Source organism: Orbicella franksi, chromosome 13, assembly GCF_964199315.1.
Source record: "Orbicella franksi chromosome 13, jaOrbFran1.1, whole genome shotgun sequence".
Taxonomy (NCBI): domain Eukaryota; kingdom Metazoa; phylum Cnidaria; class Anthozoa; order Scleractinia; family Merulinidae; genus Orbicella; species Orbicella franksi.
Genome location: NC_138157.1, coordinates 2,867,421 through 2,885,632, shown reverse-complemented (window position 1 = coordinate 2,885,632; position 18,212 = coordinate 2,867,421). Strand labels below are relative to the sequence as shown.

The window sequence follows — 18,212 nt, the reverse complement described above, 5'->3', positions numbered from 1 at the left end:
ATGTTTTCAGTGGGCGTTGGTGATGCTAATCACAGCTCTGGAAGACAATTAAGAGGAATCGAGCAATTTTGCTGCGCAGTGACAAGAAGAGACTATTAATCGTTAGGAACTTCATTTTGAGGTATGAGAATGCCGTGATATTACCTTTCAGTCACATGTTTCCATTCTTCTATTTTATAAGTAACGGTTGATCAAAGAGAAACCGATCCGGGTGCAACGCGATGGCAGGTTCCCGGAAGTTTCCTTGTTTACATGTTTTAGTGGGAGTTATACATGTAGAGACACAGTGCGCGAAGCTTAGCGATCAGTAACTAGCTCGATATTCTGAAGTCTGCTCAAAGTAACCGCGCGTTATTAAATTCCTTCATTTAGGAGTGTTTAAACGTTGCGGAGCTCAAAGGACTCTATTCAGTTCACAGTTGTTATGTTATGCATGCATGCATGGATGCAGACACTCACCTTCGCATGTCGTAGTAGTACCAAATTGTCTTTGCATTAGTGTGACATTTATCCTAAGAGATATTAGCAGAGTGCTAGCAGATAAGAGTTTCAAGATTATGGTAAACGTAGGGTGTATGATAAATATATTAGCCGTTTGAAATCAGAATACGAGGTCAACTTGATTAGCATGCGCTTGTTCTTTATATGAAGTAAATTAAAATGATAAAGCTGCATGTGTACACGTTTATACAATGCTATTGTTTTCTTCTCGTCCTCAGCAAGCAAACGGGTTTCTGCTAACTACAAGATGCCCTTAGACACAGTGTTATGCCTCGATACCTCGGCCTCCATGGGTTTTAACAACAATGAGGGTATCAACCAGCTCAAAGCTGCAGCACTCAAATTCCTGGAGGGAGTGGAGGAAACTGCAAGACAGGCCAACTTAAAGGTAGAGTCGACGTGCGAAGCGTTTGTGATGCATTAATCCTAAAGAACTACATCTGACAGAGAAAACTGCTAAGCGGCTAATAAGAGTATCGATAATTAAGCCGTGTACGGTTTTGAAGAAGAACGCTTTGCAGGTAATTGTAGAATCAAAAATATTATGTGTCATATAGTTTTGTTTGTATTACTGAATTCCAATTCAACACGCGATAAATTCACTGGTTGCACCTTCGGTCATTTTAGGCTTCCGGGACAAAATAAAGTTGTACTGTGGAACATTGTTTTTGAGGAAAAGTACGTTTTATAAGCTCATTACTGACTTAAGGCCTGTCGTGGTTAAGTTTAAAACAATGAAATTACACTTTTTGGAGGGTAAGGACACCTCAAGGGAAATGATAACCCAAATAAGATAAATTAAACTTATATTCCTAGTGTTTCTTTTATAAATATTTTATTGAGCAATTCTAAGAACCAAGAAATTATTCAATACTTCAGAGTATCGAAAATTCAGTCTGGATGATGAAAGTTTAGTGTGCAACATCCAGACAAGCTATAATTATTTGTAAATTCAAGAAGAAATTCTGGAGTTTTAACGGCTTTCTTGACACGCTGAGATATAGTTTCAGTAATCGTGATTGAATAAGTGGCTATTAAGGCGCACGCACAAAATGAAGATCAGAGCAAGCAGTACGTGGTACAGTGTTTGGCAACAACTACCGCGAAACGTTGCTTCGATCTGCGTTAAAGAAGACATCCTGCTATGTAATGCAATCACCAAACAGGGATTCCTCTCCAAATACAAACTTATTTCTGTTTCCAGTCAGCCGGTTAGAAAGAGAGTATTAATATATCGATAATTCCGTTGTTCTGTATCTGAGACTAAGTAACTGCGCTTTTTCATGTGTATCTAACAGCGAGCGAAGTACAGTCGGAGTTTGCGATTGTGTTATCGATCGTACATGTTATCGATTAAACATGTTGTGACTTTGTTACTTTTATTGCTAACTGCAAAATCTATCGGAGGCAGTGATCTTTTAACCTGGTTTCAGCTTCTCAGAAGACCTTTTCTTCCGTCTCGACGTACGGTTGCTTAATTGATAGATTAAACCATTAATAGACCTCATTCACCGCCTCTAGCTGTCGTAAGGATGTCACCTGGTCTCTATTGGGTAGAAAACAAAAATGAAACCCACTTCACTGAAATTTCTCATGGCATTTGGGTTTTTGCATAAGATTCGGAAGCTAAGCAGGCATGGTTCATTTCTGTGTTTAAGATTATTTCACGGCCTCCTCTAGGATATACAACTTGTAAAGTAAGGGGATATTACTGAATTTTATTGCAAGTTGGCTAATTTTCGAGAATGCCCTATTTAAGGAGCTTTTTTACGGTCAACCCTCATGACCCTCACGGATATTCGTCTTCAAATATTTTCATAAACAAGTTTATTCTTCAACTTTATTATTCGATTGATTTTATGACCAGACTCTTCAAACATTGAATTTTGACAGTCGCATTCGTCAAAATATTAGAAATTTCCTTGAATATTGGAGGAAATACAAGGCGACGAGCAATTAGGCAGATGACTATGCAGACAGAGACACAGTCACATGTAGCTATCACGGCAAACGACATGAGATCTTCTAAGGTCTTCTGCATTTTGTTAACTACGTGGACACTACGTTACATGTTTATTTTGTAGCGATTAAATACCTAAAATCAGACACTTAGCGAGGTTTCTTACTAACTGTAAACCAAAAGCTATCAGTTTTCTCTTTTCATTTCAGTTTATTTTGGCAAAATTAATCTCAATCTCCAAGAACTGATTAATCGAAAAATGACTCTAAAAGTTTGGTAATAAGCAAAGATTTTTGTGGTCCAAATCATAGTGTTTTTCTACGCTTTTGGTTTTGTTTTGTTTTCACAAATGAATACAGATTGCTTCTATCTATTTAATCACGGTTGATTGATGAACTGATCACATGAGAGAGCACCGCTGTTATAAAGTGAGAAAATAATAATCGTAGGGGAAAAAAATGGTATAAAAGAGAGAGACCTAAATATAAAGCCGAAATGTTTTTCACTATCACGGTTCCTGCTTCTCTTCAGTGTTGTAGCAACTACACAAGAGTATATACGCATGAATGACAAATGTTTATCGCGTTTCAGCTTCCGAGCTAGAAATTAAGTAACTTTTTAGCTTCCTTGAGCATGTCAAAACCACAGCTACATTCGCTAGTCATTGGCTATTGACAAATGTCCGATTTAAGGGTAATTATTTGATCCTAAGCATGACATATGCGCACAAGTAAATGTCACTGAACATATGTTTAGCCATAGACCATTATAAATTTACGGGCGAGGGAGTTCATAACGCGGATGGCCAATAGACCTTTTCACGGTTTTGGAAGCCATGTTGACGGGTAGGCATCACATGTAAGAAAGCTCAGTGTTTGTATGGGAATCCGATGGCAACAGGAGCCATAATCGGGGACGAAGACCGTAAGTCTCGGGATCCGCGCGCACCTATGATATGGGACAATTTTTCTATTTTTAGAACAAATTGCGCCATCCTGACGTCATATATCCGCGTGGATCCACGCACGTGTCAGGGGTTCTCGCGTGGATGTTGTCACGTTGCATGATCAAATGGTGAGAGTTGCGAGATTCTCTTGCAGATTTTTCACAGCGATGGCAGGGAGTAAGGCAAGGAATTAGATCCAGGGCTCTTATATGTAGTTTTATGCTCTGAGCTGATGGAAAAGGTGAGTTTTTCAGTGTCGAAAACAAGACTTCAATTTCGCGTTGTGAATGAATAATATGTGCTCGCGCTAGTTGAACGCGTAAGCTTTTGCTTTTGTTCTGTAAAGAAAAGTTATGAAAGAAAACTCTTTACTTTGGTATCGAGTTAATTTGAGAGTTTCCCGAAACAATGCTTAATCATAGCGAAACCCTGTTTTTGATAGTTTCTTGTTGCTTCTGTTCGTTTGGCGAGTTTGCACAAGATTTTTAACGGAAAGTCTGACGCGTACATAAGTAGCTCATTTGCATAGTGCAGCGCGTGCACGTTCAAATCCGAGTCGGTGTTTTCAATTGTCAACAAATCTTGACAAAGATTTCTTTCGTTGTCTTTTGCGCTGAGATGCTGCAACAGTTTTCACCAACGCAAAAAGGCTACTAACATCGTGTGTATTTCTTTAACATAGTGTAATTTTACACTGCGAAAATAAAAAAAAAAGAAAATAGACATAGAGTTTTCATAACTCAACCAAAAAAAATTAATCGAAATCGTTATTCGAGTTGATTAAAGAAAGCGTCATCGTAACTTTGCTGATTATTTCTGCTGTATTCACATATTTTCAGCTAAGCATACGAATACGTTCTCAAACATTTATCAACCTTAAACATATTTAAAAGCTAGAGATATTATATGAGTTCGATGTACGCTTTCACACAAAAGTGGGGAAGTCCAATTTGTCATGTTTTACTGACTGTTCAAAACACGCATCGGCGGGCGCTCTTATTCATCGAGAACAGACAATTTATTGGATTTTTACACAAACAAAACTGAGCAGCATCTACAGACATAAACCTCATTGCCATTTATTGGGCCTTGATAAAGCATCAACCGTTGCTTACAATTCAGGCGAAACTCAAACTTGCAATTACTTTATTTTACTTTTCGGTCGAGATAGACCTGGCGAAATCCTCGCAGGCGTGTGGCAAGAGGAGGGAAACTTTAAAGTCCTGAAACGGTGCTATATCCAAATATATCCAACTGTTTTTTTGCTGTGTTATGGAAAAGCTGTTAATCTTCAATATATGTGAAACTTAGAGTAGAGTAATGTGGAGCTCTTGTAAATGAAGCAGCGGAACACAACTTGGTCAGCGATATGAAGCGGGACATAACTAAATTCGGCACTGTCTTACTTCACTCAAACTGTAGCAGCTTACGACGAAAATACTGAAGCAAAATTCCAACAGACATGAACGTATTGATTTGTGGCCAAAAACATCAAACATTTCGGGAATTTTGGACGCCATTTCCCCGCGCTATATCCGCAAAAATCCACGCAGCATGTACGCGCGTGTGCCGCACATGATGGCGCAATTTGTTCTAAAAATAGAAAAATTGTCCCATATCATAGGGACAGCCCCAATACTAGAAATAGCGCGCGCTTACGGTCTCCGTCCCCGATTATGGCTCCTGATGGCAACTGATTTTCTTTCAAGTGGAATACTGAACAATTTATGAATAATTATTAGACAAAGGATTGAATGTAGCTGTTCCAGAAAAGGGCACTCACGTTTTTACTTAAGTGTCGTGATACATTTCTTAGTCTATAATTTGTGTCCGCCAAGTGGTGCGTACTCAGCCTCGTACAAGTTAGCGGGAAAAAAATGCAGACATATGTATGAAATATTAAAAACGTCTAGTATCTTGACTTTGTTGGTCATAAATTGTTCAGAATTCAATTTTAAAGAATCTTTCTTTTTTTTGCCATCTGATTCCCATACACACATTTTTTTAAAATGTGTCAGTAATTAAAATTACTGACACTGTTGCCTACCCTTGAAAGCCATGATGGCGTATATTGCCTAACTGAAAATCCTGTTTAATTCTGTTGATTTACTTACCAGCCACTGAGTTGTTGTTATCCATGCATATATTGACACTCGTTCATTCACTAATCTCTGCAGCCAGTGTTGTAATGTTATTTTAATCCGTTACGATTCCACATAGGAAAACGTTGCAATCGTCGAGTTTGGAGCCAAAACACAGATTTTGCACAACTTGTCAACGAACTACTTAAGCCTTAGAATGAAAATAGGTAAGTTTTTAACATGAACATGTACTCTTTCCAAACTTTGACTAAGGAAACATTTAGCTCGAGTTTAGTAAGTCATGTCATATGGGCGGCAGATTAAGAAATCATTAGAACTCTAGAACAAGTAACTTTCTGCTGTGTTTAAATTTCAGGTAACTTGCGCCCTTAACTTATCCGCGCACAAATGAACTGCTTTGTAACAGAGGAATCGTTATTAACTCTTTCGAGACCGGGGGAGGGGGGGGGGGGAGGGAGCTTTTCAGGCTCTTCAAGAGTTTGAATCGCCGTTGTTGTAAAACTGCACTGAAACATGCAATAGACCCCAAATGTGGAAAATTTTCCTAAATTAATCTTGGAAACAGTTGGAAAAAGTTAACTTGTCATTGGTTATAGATCTTGGTCAGTGTCCATAGCAACCGTATTTTGACATGCACGTTTTTAAGTCCGCGCTTTGAAGGATATTTTTGACTTTCTTAAAGTAAAATTTTCTTTAGATACTTTTAGCTTTCCTTGTCAGTTTTCTTTCAAGTTTCATTTTTATAGCCTTAATACTCCAAACAGGAGTAACAGGGCGAGACTCTCGCAGAAGACCAGATAAATTTCCGGTCTGAAAAGGGTTAATTTCTCCTCTATTTTTGCAGCTGGACTTCAAGCTAATGGGACGACCCCAATGAAAGACGGCTTGTTGATGGCACTGCAGGAGATTGGAAAAAATGGTGAGAAATTTACTGCTTAGCGATTTTTTCCCACTGATCCGACCGAGTTAATTATCTTGCGCGACATCCAATGAAATCGAGACAGATTCGAGGAATGAATCATTTTTTCCTGTGAACTTAAAAATTGCGATATATCCTCTAGTTCTTCAAATCACCAGGTCAAATGCAGACGGCATTGACTCGCCGGAGTTTCTTATCGTCATTTAGGGCAAGTTATTATGAGCAACACCAGCTAATTTTGTAGCGCAGTCATCTCTTGTTGTTTTTTTTTTTTTCCGTTTGTTCACCCTACTTTTTTCTACTTAAATGGAAACAATTTGTTCCAATCAACCAAAATGCCCTTGCGAAACATTTTCAAAGCGATTGGCTTCGGGCTCGCTGAAAAAGCCCGGTTTGATTGAGTATATTTAACAATTATTCCACGACTGACGCGCTGAATATGAGTTGATAGATAACCAACAATGCCTATAGTTATCTCTTAACCAACGAACGCGAGTTGAATTATTAATTTATTAAAAACTTCCCCCAAAAATAGAAAACTAAAATGACATAAAAAGAAAAACGCCCCAAATATTACATGTACGCTTACCATATTTGAAGAGCATGCTATAATGGCTCATAACCCATAATGGCTAAGCCAATGAAAACTCTCGAATTGCATTATCTAATGATCCAGTTTTTAATAATTACGATTTGCCGGTGATCTATCCTACTAAATTACACTTCTAGTCTTTTGTGTTTCTTCACATACCTATATTAGGACAGCGAGTCGTTGACAGGTGGCCTTCTAAATCCTTATGTTAATTACAGGAGGAGTGGTAAATGTAAATGGAAGGAAGCTTTGTCCACGCATCATTCTTATGACCGACGGAAAGCCTACCGATGAAAACGGTCGTGAAACACAGCAAGTAAGAACATTTATTATATTACAAACTGAGCGGTGAAGATTCTTCGCTGCCTTTGTCCGTGTCTTGTCTACCCAAGCGGAAAAGATGGAGCTATCTTTGTTATCTTGGCAAATTTGAATCTGCCACGAACATTAGAACTCGCGGTTTTTAGACCTTTATTTCCGAGAATTTACGGCCGCCATTAATTTTCCTTGTCCCAAGTCTTGGTTGAGAATTAGAGAAAATGATGACGTCATATTCTCAAAAATACCGCATGGGTTGAAATTATAATGACAATTCATGTTGAAAATTGCACAAACATATGAGTCAAAGTTTTTGTTATTTTTTATGCGAATTGCTGTAGTAATTGTTATTATAATTTCAACCCGTGCGGTATTTTTGAGAGAATGACGTCATTTTCTCCAATTCTCAGCCAAGACTTGGAACAAAGAAAATTAATGGCGGCCGTAAATTCTCGGAACTAAAGGTCTAAAAAAAAAAAAGTTCTAATGTTAGTAATACATTAAATTTGCCAAGATATCTAGGAAAGATCTATTCGGTACGAAAATGTAAAAAAAAGTGGGCATCGAGGATTTGATCATAGTGGCACTTTAATATATTAATTAACATTTGATCTGTGATGTCATAATCAGTTTTTACCTTTTCGATCAGTCGTGGCAGAGTTTACAAGTCTAAAAACAGCGCGTTTGGCCGCTCCGTTTTTGTTTCGTCATTTGAAATAGTTTGTGAAATTTCGTTTTCTTTATGCCATGCTTTGTTCAGTCAAGATGACTGGATATAGGCTACGTGCTTTTTTTTTTTTTAATTCAGTGGCGGACCTAAAGAATGCCCCCCCCCCCCCCTTATTTTGGGTAAAAAATAAAAAATAAAAAACCGCAGAATGAAGAAAAGCCGGCACTATTGCCCGATTTCAAATATAGATCAAAATTTGCGTAATTAACTGTAGTTAACTGAGCCTTATCTGATTTGATTTTTAGGAATTGACAGGAGTCTTATTGGTTGCAGTGCTGTTCGGGCCTCGCTGGCAGGAAGTGGGTCTTCCATACAAAATCCCCATTGCTTGTGTTGGGTGTGGAAATGCCGATAAGGTAATCTCAATAAAGAACTATTTTCTTGTAAATAAATGGAGCGTGCTGGTCTGAGCTTTAGGCAAATTTGTTGATGTAGCAAAGATCTTCTTTTCGCAGGCAAATTTCGCCCTCAGAAAATTAAACTGGAAAAGTAAACTGACCAAGCACAAACACGTCTAGTGCAATTGACATTGCGAGGAAGGATCGTACTTACGTTTGGTCATCTACATCGCTCCCTGGATTTGGTGTAACAACCTTCCACAAATGGCAAATAATTTCTTACGAACCGTCACTATAACTTTTCAGTTCTCACAAGAAATCACACCCATGTACAGAAGAGTGCAACACTGTCCCTTGAACGCAGAGATGATCTTCGTAATTAAGAATCCCTCGCCGATTTAAACTAGTTTTCTTGAATTAACATGAATAAAGAGAAAGAGGGGAGCTAGGGAGATTGAAGGTGTTGTTTAACTTTTTTCCCTTTTAATTCCTTTTTACTACTGAAATTTTGTATCATAGTAAATGGTTTGAACCCAGTAGTTCGAACTACTGAAACTTTGTATCTCGGTTGATATTCTGTTATGAAGAAACTTTTAGAGAGTATTGCACAAACGACTGGAGGGATGTACGTGATGGTTCATAACATGGATGAGCTCAGCACATTCTTTAGGAGGCAAGTGTTGCTGTCACGATTCATCGCTCAGACTGCGCATGGTGAGTGACGTAACGAGTACTTTTGTGACAATTGCCAGGATAAGCCTTTGTGTACAGTTAGGGTGGCGAATGGTAGGTATATACTTCGAAAATCCTGAAAATCAATTCGGAAACTTTTGATCCCATCTTGAAATCGATTTTTCGGAATCCTCCCTGATGAATATCGAGTTTATACCATTAGCTTACAGTCACGCTCTCTAATTCAGGCACCAAAAGGATTCGCGCACCACAAAGGTAAAGATGGGGCAATCAAAATGCAATCTACACTGTAAGTGTTTTAATGACACCACATAGGCCCAGGGACATGATTCCTTCATGCTGTCAGTGTAAGTTAGAGCAGAGTCCATGACTTGAAGTAAAAATTCGTCCTTGATTCAGTGCTAGTGTTTACATAGAGCGAATTATGTTAAGAATTCTTTCCCTACAAATTCTGTTTTTCTGTATTCATTAGTCACAAGCATATTCCTCAGTATTAATGTACTTCCTCCCTTCGAGCAAATGCGACCCGAGATCAAATTCCTCAAGCCCTTATCCCTGGTATGAAATAAGCTGATTTCTAATCATAGTGGCTAAATTAAGTCTTAATGGAGACGTGGTCTGCAAGGCTGCTCATCCGCTTTGCACTTGCTTCTTTGGTGTTGCCCTAATCAGTCACAAATAGCACCTCTTTTTATTGACCTAAATGTCGCTTTATATTGGCCTATGATTATGGCGGTGTTTGTAAGTCGCATTTGGGTCAAACTCGGCTTTTACGATATGAAGAAACTCCTTCTCCAGCATGAAGTCACTGTAAATATTGATACTCCTCAGGAAAGGAATCTGGTCCAATCCCGTCCAATCCAAAGTCAGGTGTTTTCAGGTTGCACTAAATGCTCGTTGATTGGTATCCAACAAGTGAGCAACTCCTCGATAATAGCTGTAGAGTAAAATATTGCTTTTCCATCTCAACAGACATGGCTAAGCTTCATTCGTTGCTCGCGTTACAACAGTTTATGCAGGGCCTCGGTGAGGATATGGATGAAGCTGAGCTGGTAAGATCAACCGGAACAGAGGCGAACGAACGAAACCAGCGGACGGACAGAACGAATTAATACCTGGACGGTAAACGGACTGACGGACAAATGAAAGGATACATATACGACTTCTAGCCGGGTTTCGTTAATGTCCATACCTCTAAAGCTTGACGCAGCGTGATAATATTCCCAAAACTGTGCTTTCTCCGATCTGTACTAAAGGCTATCGACGATAATTCATTTTCCAAGTCGGAAGAAATTTGGTGGCACATTTTTTTTTTTTTCACATCTGAAATTACAATATTAGCATAAAAGAGAAAAAAAGATACATATATAACAATTAAAGGTCACAATGGTATATGGTTTGTACATGGAGGCCTATAGAACCGCGAGGTTATCGAGTTAGCCTCCATCTCGTTTGAGTAAACATAAAATACATGGGAGTAGAAGGACGGATTACTAAAGGAAAGAGCTAGAAGAATAGCGGAAACTTACGTTCGATGTTGCTGAGATAGAACATAGTTTTTAACACTTTTGGAATTTTGGAAACTTACGTTTGATATTGTTGAGATAGAACATAATTTTTAACACTTTTGGAGAAAGCAAACTGATTTAGATCTTTAAACTTCCATGGTGTTTCTTGCCAATGGCCATATATGAAATCATTTGTATTTTTTGTAAGTTTCAACGCCTTTTGCCAAAGGCTTTACTTTACTAAAATAAATAAATAAATAAATAACAATAATAATAATTATAATAATATTAATAATAATAATAATAATAATAATAATAATAAAGAAAAAAGGCTTAACTGAGGTAGATTATAATTATAAACTGAATTCATGTGAAATGAATGTCCTCAACAACACAATCATTTTTTTCAATCCTGTAAATTATAGGTACTACGAATCTGAACAAGGTTGTTTAAAATATGATTAATCAAATTTAACAACGCTTTAGTTTTGCAGTTGTTGTTGAAATGATAACATTAAATAATCTTCAATCAGGAGGCCTACTTCACGAAGTTGCTTACAGAAGGGTCTTCTGTTAAGATTGAATAAGAGCAAATATAGGAAAAATTAAATGAGCTGGATTATGAAAAAAAAAAACTGCGGAACCACTCGCCTGCGGCTCGCCACTTTGACAATGTTGTGACGCAATTTATCATCAATAAGAGGACAGACGCATAAAAAAACATAAATGGAACATCTTTTTATGCACTAAAATTGTGCTTTTTCCCCTACTTGCGTGATTTGACCGTAAAGGAAGGCATTTCGGTGCTTTAAGACAAAATGAAGAATTGTGGGATGTTTCCCCAGAGTTTAACTACTTTAACCCTCGGCTCAACAAACCTATGGTTAAAAAGTCTCGCCTCGCTCGGATTACTTCAACCTTGGCCCAACACAAGGTTTACTTAGACTCTTTTGAACAACCAGGCCTGTTCTTGGTACAAATTAAAGCCCTCGAGTAAGAAATAAGAGCCAGATTCCACTTAAAGCCCGTGAAAAGTGTCATCATTAGAAATTTCTCTATTTGCTTACTTCTAATTAGCAGGCGTGAAAGCTTGATTTAGAAAGATAACAACGGCTTGAGAAACGTATTCCTTTTCAAAACAAGGTTTTTATATCCACACGTGGATGTTACACTCATTTTGCCTCGACTTCAATGTAATTCACTGCAAATGCAAATAGTTCGGGAGCTATACATGGTTGAGAAAGACATTCCTAACTATATATCTACAGAACGAAATTGTTACACTAGGGTAGATCTTCGAGGTAGTTTGTTCAAACAAAATACGTAATGACAACAGCACTGGTCGAAAATTGCCTTACACATTCAAAGCTAGCTTTTCCTAACTCGCGCCGGGTTAACCGATCTCAAGGGTCCATGACAACTTATACAGTAGGATGAGACGGCTTGCGCGAGACACCCTAGAAAAATCCTACGGCATCAGGCAGCAGTTTGTTTATGAAAATCGTAATATATAGCTTTGATTCTGCCTGTAAGCGCCTGAGTCTGGATCACCATTCAAAGCATTATATTCGCTGCAGATGTCCAGTTGATTTATCACAAAAACAACAACAACAAAATCTCAGAGACAAAAGTAAAATAAAAGTAAAATAATTAAACGGATGTTACCTCCCACTAAGCTCCCGAAACCTCTGTAACACACACTGGGGTGGCCTGAACCGTTTACAAGGTTTATAATTGGCCAAATAAAACAATAGGTCAACGACAGAAACAAAGCCCCTGGTCCTAACAACAAAAAAAGTGTTGATTAACAAGAATAAATCAAAATAGAGGTTTTAAAGTGGTGCAGGTCAACTGGGGGCTAACAAATGGGATACAGTTCGAAATCGAGATTTATCAACTTTGTCGGTAAGTTTAGTTTGCAAGAGGTAGCCGGGATTTGGCAGCAATAGAAACGTGGAATGACATAAAGGGATTTGTTTAATTCATTCTTTTAAAAAAAAAACAAACAAACAAAAACGTTTATATTATGGATATTATTTCTAAATCCCCAAATTCCTAAACGCTAAAGCACTAAAGCCCTGAATAGCTGAATTCTCTGGAAACCAGTAATACATAGCTAGATCAATATGAATTCTTTATTTTCGCACGACTCTATGCTTGAGGGTCCGTGTTAATCAAAACTAATACAACAAAAATTAATAAAGAAGTGCTAATTGAAAATACTTACACCTAAATATAAAATTACTCCGAATGAGTCCTGACCTTAGTTGCGAAAGATGTTAAAATCAAGCAGTAACCTAACAACAGTGATCTTGTTAGAGGACGACTCAAATAAAACAGTAGAATGCAGATACCTCTGCTCCATGCAGAGCCTTAGCGTTATAAAAAAGGGAGGATACAATACGATTTTATTTTTATCCTATTTTACAAAAAAATGTCTTAAAATTCTTTGTTTGTTTTTTTTTTTTAAGCAGTTACATCCATAAACACATAATTTCATCTAAATAACATCAAAAACAGCAATCCTTCCTTTATTTAAAAAAAAAATAAATCAAATATTGAAGATCAATTACTTGAATTCTGGAAAGAAAGGCTAGGGCTATTGGGCCCACCCACTGGCTCAGAACTTTCCTCCGTTAAACGGCTTTTGATGTATAAACACAGAGATCGTGGATGTCTTAATCCTAAAGCCCTTAGGACGTATTTTCTTTAAATCTTCAAAGAAAATTCTTATTTAAAAAAATTTACATATTGGGTTAAATACTAAAAAAGGATATTGAATTTCAAAAAACCGTCAACACCGACAACTGTAGTAATGTACTACTTGCAAACTGGTTTATCGAAGTAAGTTGACATTGAAAATTTACATTAGGGACAATTGGAAAACATCTCTCTTCATTAAAACCAGTGTTCTTTTTCCCCCTCAGTCCTTACATAGATAAAAAAAATGAAGTGTTTGCTTCCCATGTCGCATTCTCGCAGCTCTGTCCCTTGCCTACTCGAGCGCACAGAGTCACTTTTGAGTTTAGTTTAAACAGGAGGTGTGACTACGACGCGGAAAAACTCAAAAAAAGTCAGTCTAACCTGCCACATATTAAAATGCATATAGCCATTGACAAGTTATTTATATTCTGGTTAGCCAAAAGGTTTAGTACTTCAGTTTATTTCTACCTCTGCTTATGGAAAAATATCTGTAGTGTGCCACTTATTCCACTGAGATAATCTCAATTCCACCCCTCCCCCTCCCCCACCGCCCAACCCCCGCCCCACCAGGCCCGTTCTTGAACTCAAGAGTTACTGAGTGCGATTTTCATAAATATATAGATATATTAGTCCTACACGTGGCATTTGTAAATCCGTTTTAAATGAACATCAGTGTGTATCCTAGGTGGTATGTGTTGATAAAGCCGTGTCGGCAACTATGCACACGATTTCAATTTCTGTAGATTCACTTGCTATTACGTACGTGTTCAAATTAACGAATATTTTTTTATCCTTTTCGCGCGCTATTTAACACCTGATATGACCAAATGCAGTCCAGTTTTGAGATTTTATAAATGAAGCATTCATAAACGCTCAGATTTCCTAAGGGGACAGCATGGTTCTATATCATATAACCAATAATTTTTAGATTGGACAGCACGTACATTGTAGGCACGCATTGCGCATAATACGCTTTAGTTGAAATTGGCCCATTTTGTTTGTTTTTTGTTGTTTATGTTATTTTTGGATTGTTTCCTTTTATTTTTGTTGTAGCGTCCTCTCATGGCGCTGCTCTTGGCAATGTTAGTCGCTGATGATGATGATGATGACGATAACGATGGGGTGAGTGTAACTGCCTGGAGCAATCTGACGCTTTTATAATTAATGTCTAGATACATTTTAGTGTGTGGTATCCCTGTGTATTTCAGTGGTATTTAGGCGAATTCTTATGACGAGGTAAGATAAAAATCTACAAGTGCGAGCTTTTGAATTACTGCGAGTTGTGACTTACAGTGAATCCTGCATTAAGCGCACACTGTTGGGACCCTCACTAGTGTCCGTTCTAAATAGGCTCTAATACATTGTACAATGATAGTTTATTATTAACCCTTTTGTGTAACAAAGCGTAAGATCAAAGACTACTCATAGCACTATGTCCAGTCAGTCAATGCCTCAATTTGGAATAATCCTCTTGGCTTTAAAACATCGCTGAACAATTTTAGAGGAATCTGAGCTGAACTTTTAGAAGTAAAAGTAAAGAGTCCTTTAAGTGTCCGCGCTTAACTTATTGCAGGTTTGTGCAACAAAATGGCTTAATATTGGTGTCGGCGTCCACTTAACAGAGGTGTTCGCTGAATGCAGGTTTATTCTACAGTAAATGTGGTGAGACTCAAGCTGGTGTCCACTTAATAGAGGGTGTCCGCTTAATATGGGGTCCGCTTAATATCGGTTTCGCTGTATATGGAGAAATATAGTGTCCAATGCAGTTTTATATGCATAAAACTATTTTCAAAATAATGTTGCAAATTTGCCAGCATTAGAGGACTTTGCTTTTATATGTTGCCTTTTTTTTATCTCAAATTCTGTCATTTTTGTCTGAATACTTATTGGTTTTTATGCATCATCATTTCAAGCCGTCACATTGTCCTATAGGAAAAGACTCAACAAGAAAATAATTTCAGCGTGTCCCAGCACTGTGTGGCAAGCAATGCCAATGGATGCAAAACCTCTTTGCTACTGGTACAAAGATAATTATATAATACTTTTCAATTGCCGCATAGAAACTAATGATTATTTGTGTCATTAAACTCCATCAGAATTACCCCAAACCTCCTCCGGTAGGGTCACGTGTTCGGAGGGGAGCACACTGGAAATGGGGAAGCCAAGATGGGGGAAGAGCTGGTACCATCGTAAAAACAGATGGTACACCAGGTCAGTTCCGCCATCGGCAATGTTTTAAATACTTCTACTTTATTCTAGTGATCCGAGGTGGAGACTTTATCTCTGTCTATCGCGTCTATCATTCTTGGCAAGTTATTGTATACTCAAAATGGCTGTATCTGCTGGGGTTCGTCCCAAACGTAGAATCAAACCTGTCCATGATCCAAGGCCAGGCCAAGTAATATTGAACTCTGATTGCATCACGAATATTTTCAGGTTGGGTGGATGTTGAATGGGATAACGGGAATAAAAACTCCTACCGTTACGGAAAAGATTCTGCTTTTGATGTTAAGGTAAGATAGATTTTTCACTGCCAAAGTGCTTTTAATTGGCACACGGGCAATAACACTGTCAAATTGTAGGTTGTTGATGAAAACAGACGCGTGCTACTTCTGGAGGGAGTTCAAGTGGGATGTCGTGTGATCAGAGGTTAGAATTCTCCCAACTTAGGCCTGGTTCATAGGATGCACTTCTGCCGTGTTAAATTCAATTCAATTAAATGCGGCTGAAATTGAAATTGAATTCCACACGACAGAAATGCGACGTATGAACGGGGACTTACTCGTCAACTGTCGAAAGTAACTAAATTGTCATCGAAACAGCATCGAAAAATGATTTATTAGCAATCGGCCGGAACGAAATCCAAAACAAGATGGTCTGGAGGGGATGCTGGTATCTCCGGTTGAATGTTTAATTCTTGAAAATTTGTCAGCTATATCACTATATTTCATAGCTCTCAGATGTCACTTAGTAGTTAAAAATAAGTCATACATATGACGGACCTTTAGAAAAGTCTAAATCTGACTAGATTAAGTGACATCAATGCTTATAAAGACTACCTTCCTGCCAGTAACAACTCTCCTAGTAAGTCTATTTATTATACTTTTTGAACTTTTAGGACCGGACTGGAAATGGGGAAACCAGGACGGTGGAGCCGGAAACATTGGTCGCGTCTTTAGTGTTAAGGGTGGAGTCGTAGAGGTAATTGTAGTTGTTGAGGGTTGTGAAAACAGGCTATACCTTATCGCAGCCTTAAACCAGTTAAATAAGTTGTCAGTTTCAGACATTTCCAAGATTTGAAACTTAAATTCATTCCCTGCTTGGTCTGAAAAGTTTGAAACGTTTTTACCCATGCGCAGGTTCGTTGGCCCAATGGACACACCAACACCTATCGCAACGGTGCAGAAGGAGCAAATGACGTACTCGTTCATCCAGGGGTGAGAATAAGAAAAAAAGAAGGAAAGAGAGAAAGAAAGAGAGGAGAGAAATCAAAATAGCTTGAAAGAGAAACAAACAGTTTCTCTATATTTGTTTGTAAGCCAGTTTGATTTTATACCGATGAAGTACTTAACATATACCCGGATTAAGTGCTTAACATATACCCGTTTGGTTTCTCTTTTTGAGTCTCCACAGGGAGAATACAATAGACCTGAGTAGCATAAATGTAAATAAGGATCGTATAGAATAAATAGCCTACTTTCTTTTCTTTGCCATCTCTCGGCTGATATACTTCATTTTCGCACCTCTCTCTCTCTTTCTCTCTCGCTAAACCCCTCTGCCAATCTCGTACCTAAAGTGTTTCTTTTTCAAATGAACATCGTTTAACCTGTGGCATTTTTCGTTGTTTTTCATCTTAGGACGTTGTCATGATGCCTTCCCTTTCGGGAGGTTCACCAAGAGGAGGAATGCAGTCTGAGGCTTGTCACGTGATGTAAAGCCAATCAAAAACATCGTAGGATTCCTATTGAGCTGGCATCATGACTAAAGTTAAACAGTCCGTATTCTAATCCTGTGTTCGCCTAAGTTAGCTTTGAGCAGTTGAGAATCAGAGATTCATAGTCATCTCTAAGCTCAATCAGATTACGTAGCTATTACTTGGAAAACTAAACTGCTTCTTATTGATGAAAGTTGAAATTTTAAAGGACCGAGCGGAGTGATATTGATCGACACAACAATGATGTGATTTCTAGACACCGTCTGTAGAAACGAAGTAAAACATATGTCGGCCTCACTAGACAATATTACATTTTTCAGAGAGTTCACTAAGACATCCGTATCTTGTTATAATCTGATGAAGTGGGTTTTCAACTGGGTAGCAGCAAGTACTCAGGTTACTTCCACATTAGACTGTTTCAGTTTTAAAAATATTCTTTTTATTACGAATTTGAAAACTGTATGCTCGTTGATTTTCGTATATCCTATCATTAACTCAAGTACTTGTCTTCCCGTTTAGAGCCAGTTTACATCTTGTTAGTCTTCCAAAGTCACCTACATCCTAAAGACACGTATTCCTTCATTATGTGTATCGTTTGCCAGGGCTGTTTTTGCTAAATGGCATGCAAGTTTTCGAGTGGGCCTTAAAAGAGATTGGTGTTTTTGTATTTCTGAACGCGGGCCAATCTCTACTACATGTTGTAAGCTCACGCATTAAGAGTGATTTTCTGAGAGTGTCGAGAATAGGAAGACAGTCACGAAAAATCGATTTTTCTTTTATTTCGCCAAAACATACCCTTGGATGAACTTATTCATGGAAAAATGGTTTAAAGTTCCAACGATTTACTTTACGGCCAAAATTTGAGAAAGTTCGAAATTTGCATATCATGGCGGTTTTCGCGGCTTAAAATGTTCAGAATTTCACGCTTCTTTACGAAAACAGCGGGGCCGTAAAAACAGTCCTATGAA

The 18,212-nt window shown here is 38.0% G+C and overlaps 2 protein-coding genes across 4 annotated transcripts in view; both read left to right on the top strand.

Moving 5' to 3' along the window:
• Window positions 1-93, top strand: part of LOC145466365 (uncharacterized) — a 16,114-nt gene extending 16,021 nt beyond the window's left edge. The window contains exon 15 of the mRNA XM_081450082.1: window positions 11-93. Within this exon, the coding sequence (XP_081306208.1) occupies window positions 11-52 (42 nt within the window). The 3' untranslated portion in view covers window positions 53-93. The remainder of the gene's footprint in view (window positions 1-10) is intronic.
• LOC145466366 (uncharacterized) lies at window positions 40-18,212 on the top strand. Of its 3 annotated transcripts, none has more exons than XM_081450085.1 (15): window positions 40-121; window positions 720-889; window positions 5,628-5,715; window positions 6,354-6,428; window positions 7,239-7,336; window positions 8,314-8,424; window positions 8,994-9,120; window positions 10,072-10,151; window positions 14,364-14,432; window positions 15,407-15,521; window positions 15,747-15,823; window positions 15,893-15,959; window positions 16,429-16,511; window positions 16,670-16,747; window positions 17,168-18,212. In XM_081450085.1, exons 2-15 carry the CDS (start codon window positions 749-751, stop codon window positions 17,243-17,245), a joined length of 1,287 nt encoding a protein of 428 aa, XP_081306211.1. In that variant the 5' UTR covers window positions 40-121; window positions 720-748; the 3' UTR covers window positions 17,246-18,212. The 3 variants fall into 3 exon arrangements, with proteins under 3 accessions (XP_081306211.1, XP_081306212.1, XP_081306213.1); XM_081450086.1 differs by having other exon boundaries at window positions 16,670-16,844; window positions 17,168-17,227; XM_081450087.1 differs by lacking the exon at window positions 40-121 and having other exon boundaries at window positions 797-1,022.

Bases quoted from the DNA above. Each gene is read 5' to 3' on its own strand.
- LOC145466366 (XM_081450085.1), top strand. From the start codon at position 749: ATGCCCTTAGACACAGTGTTATGCCTCGATACCTCGGCCTCCATGGGT. The intron at 890-5,627 runs GTAGAGTCGACG...GATTCCACATAG, and splicing joins CAAGACAGGCCAACTTAAAG to GAAAACGTTGCAATCGTCGA. The intron at 15,522-15,746 runs GTCAGTTCCGCC...GAATATTTTCAG, and splicing joins AAAAACAGATGGTACACCAG to GTTGGGTGGATGTTGAATGG.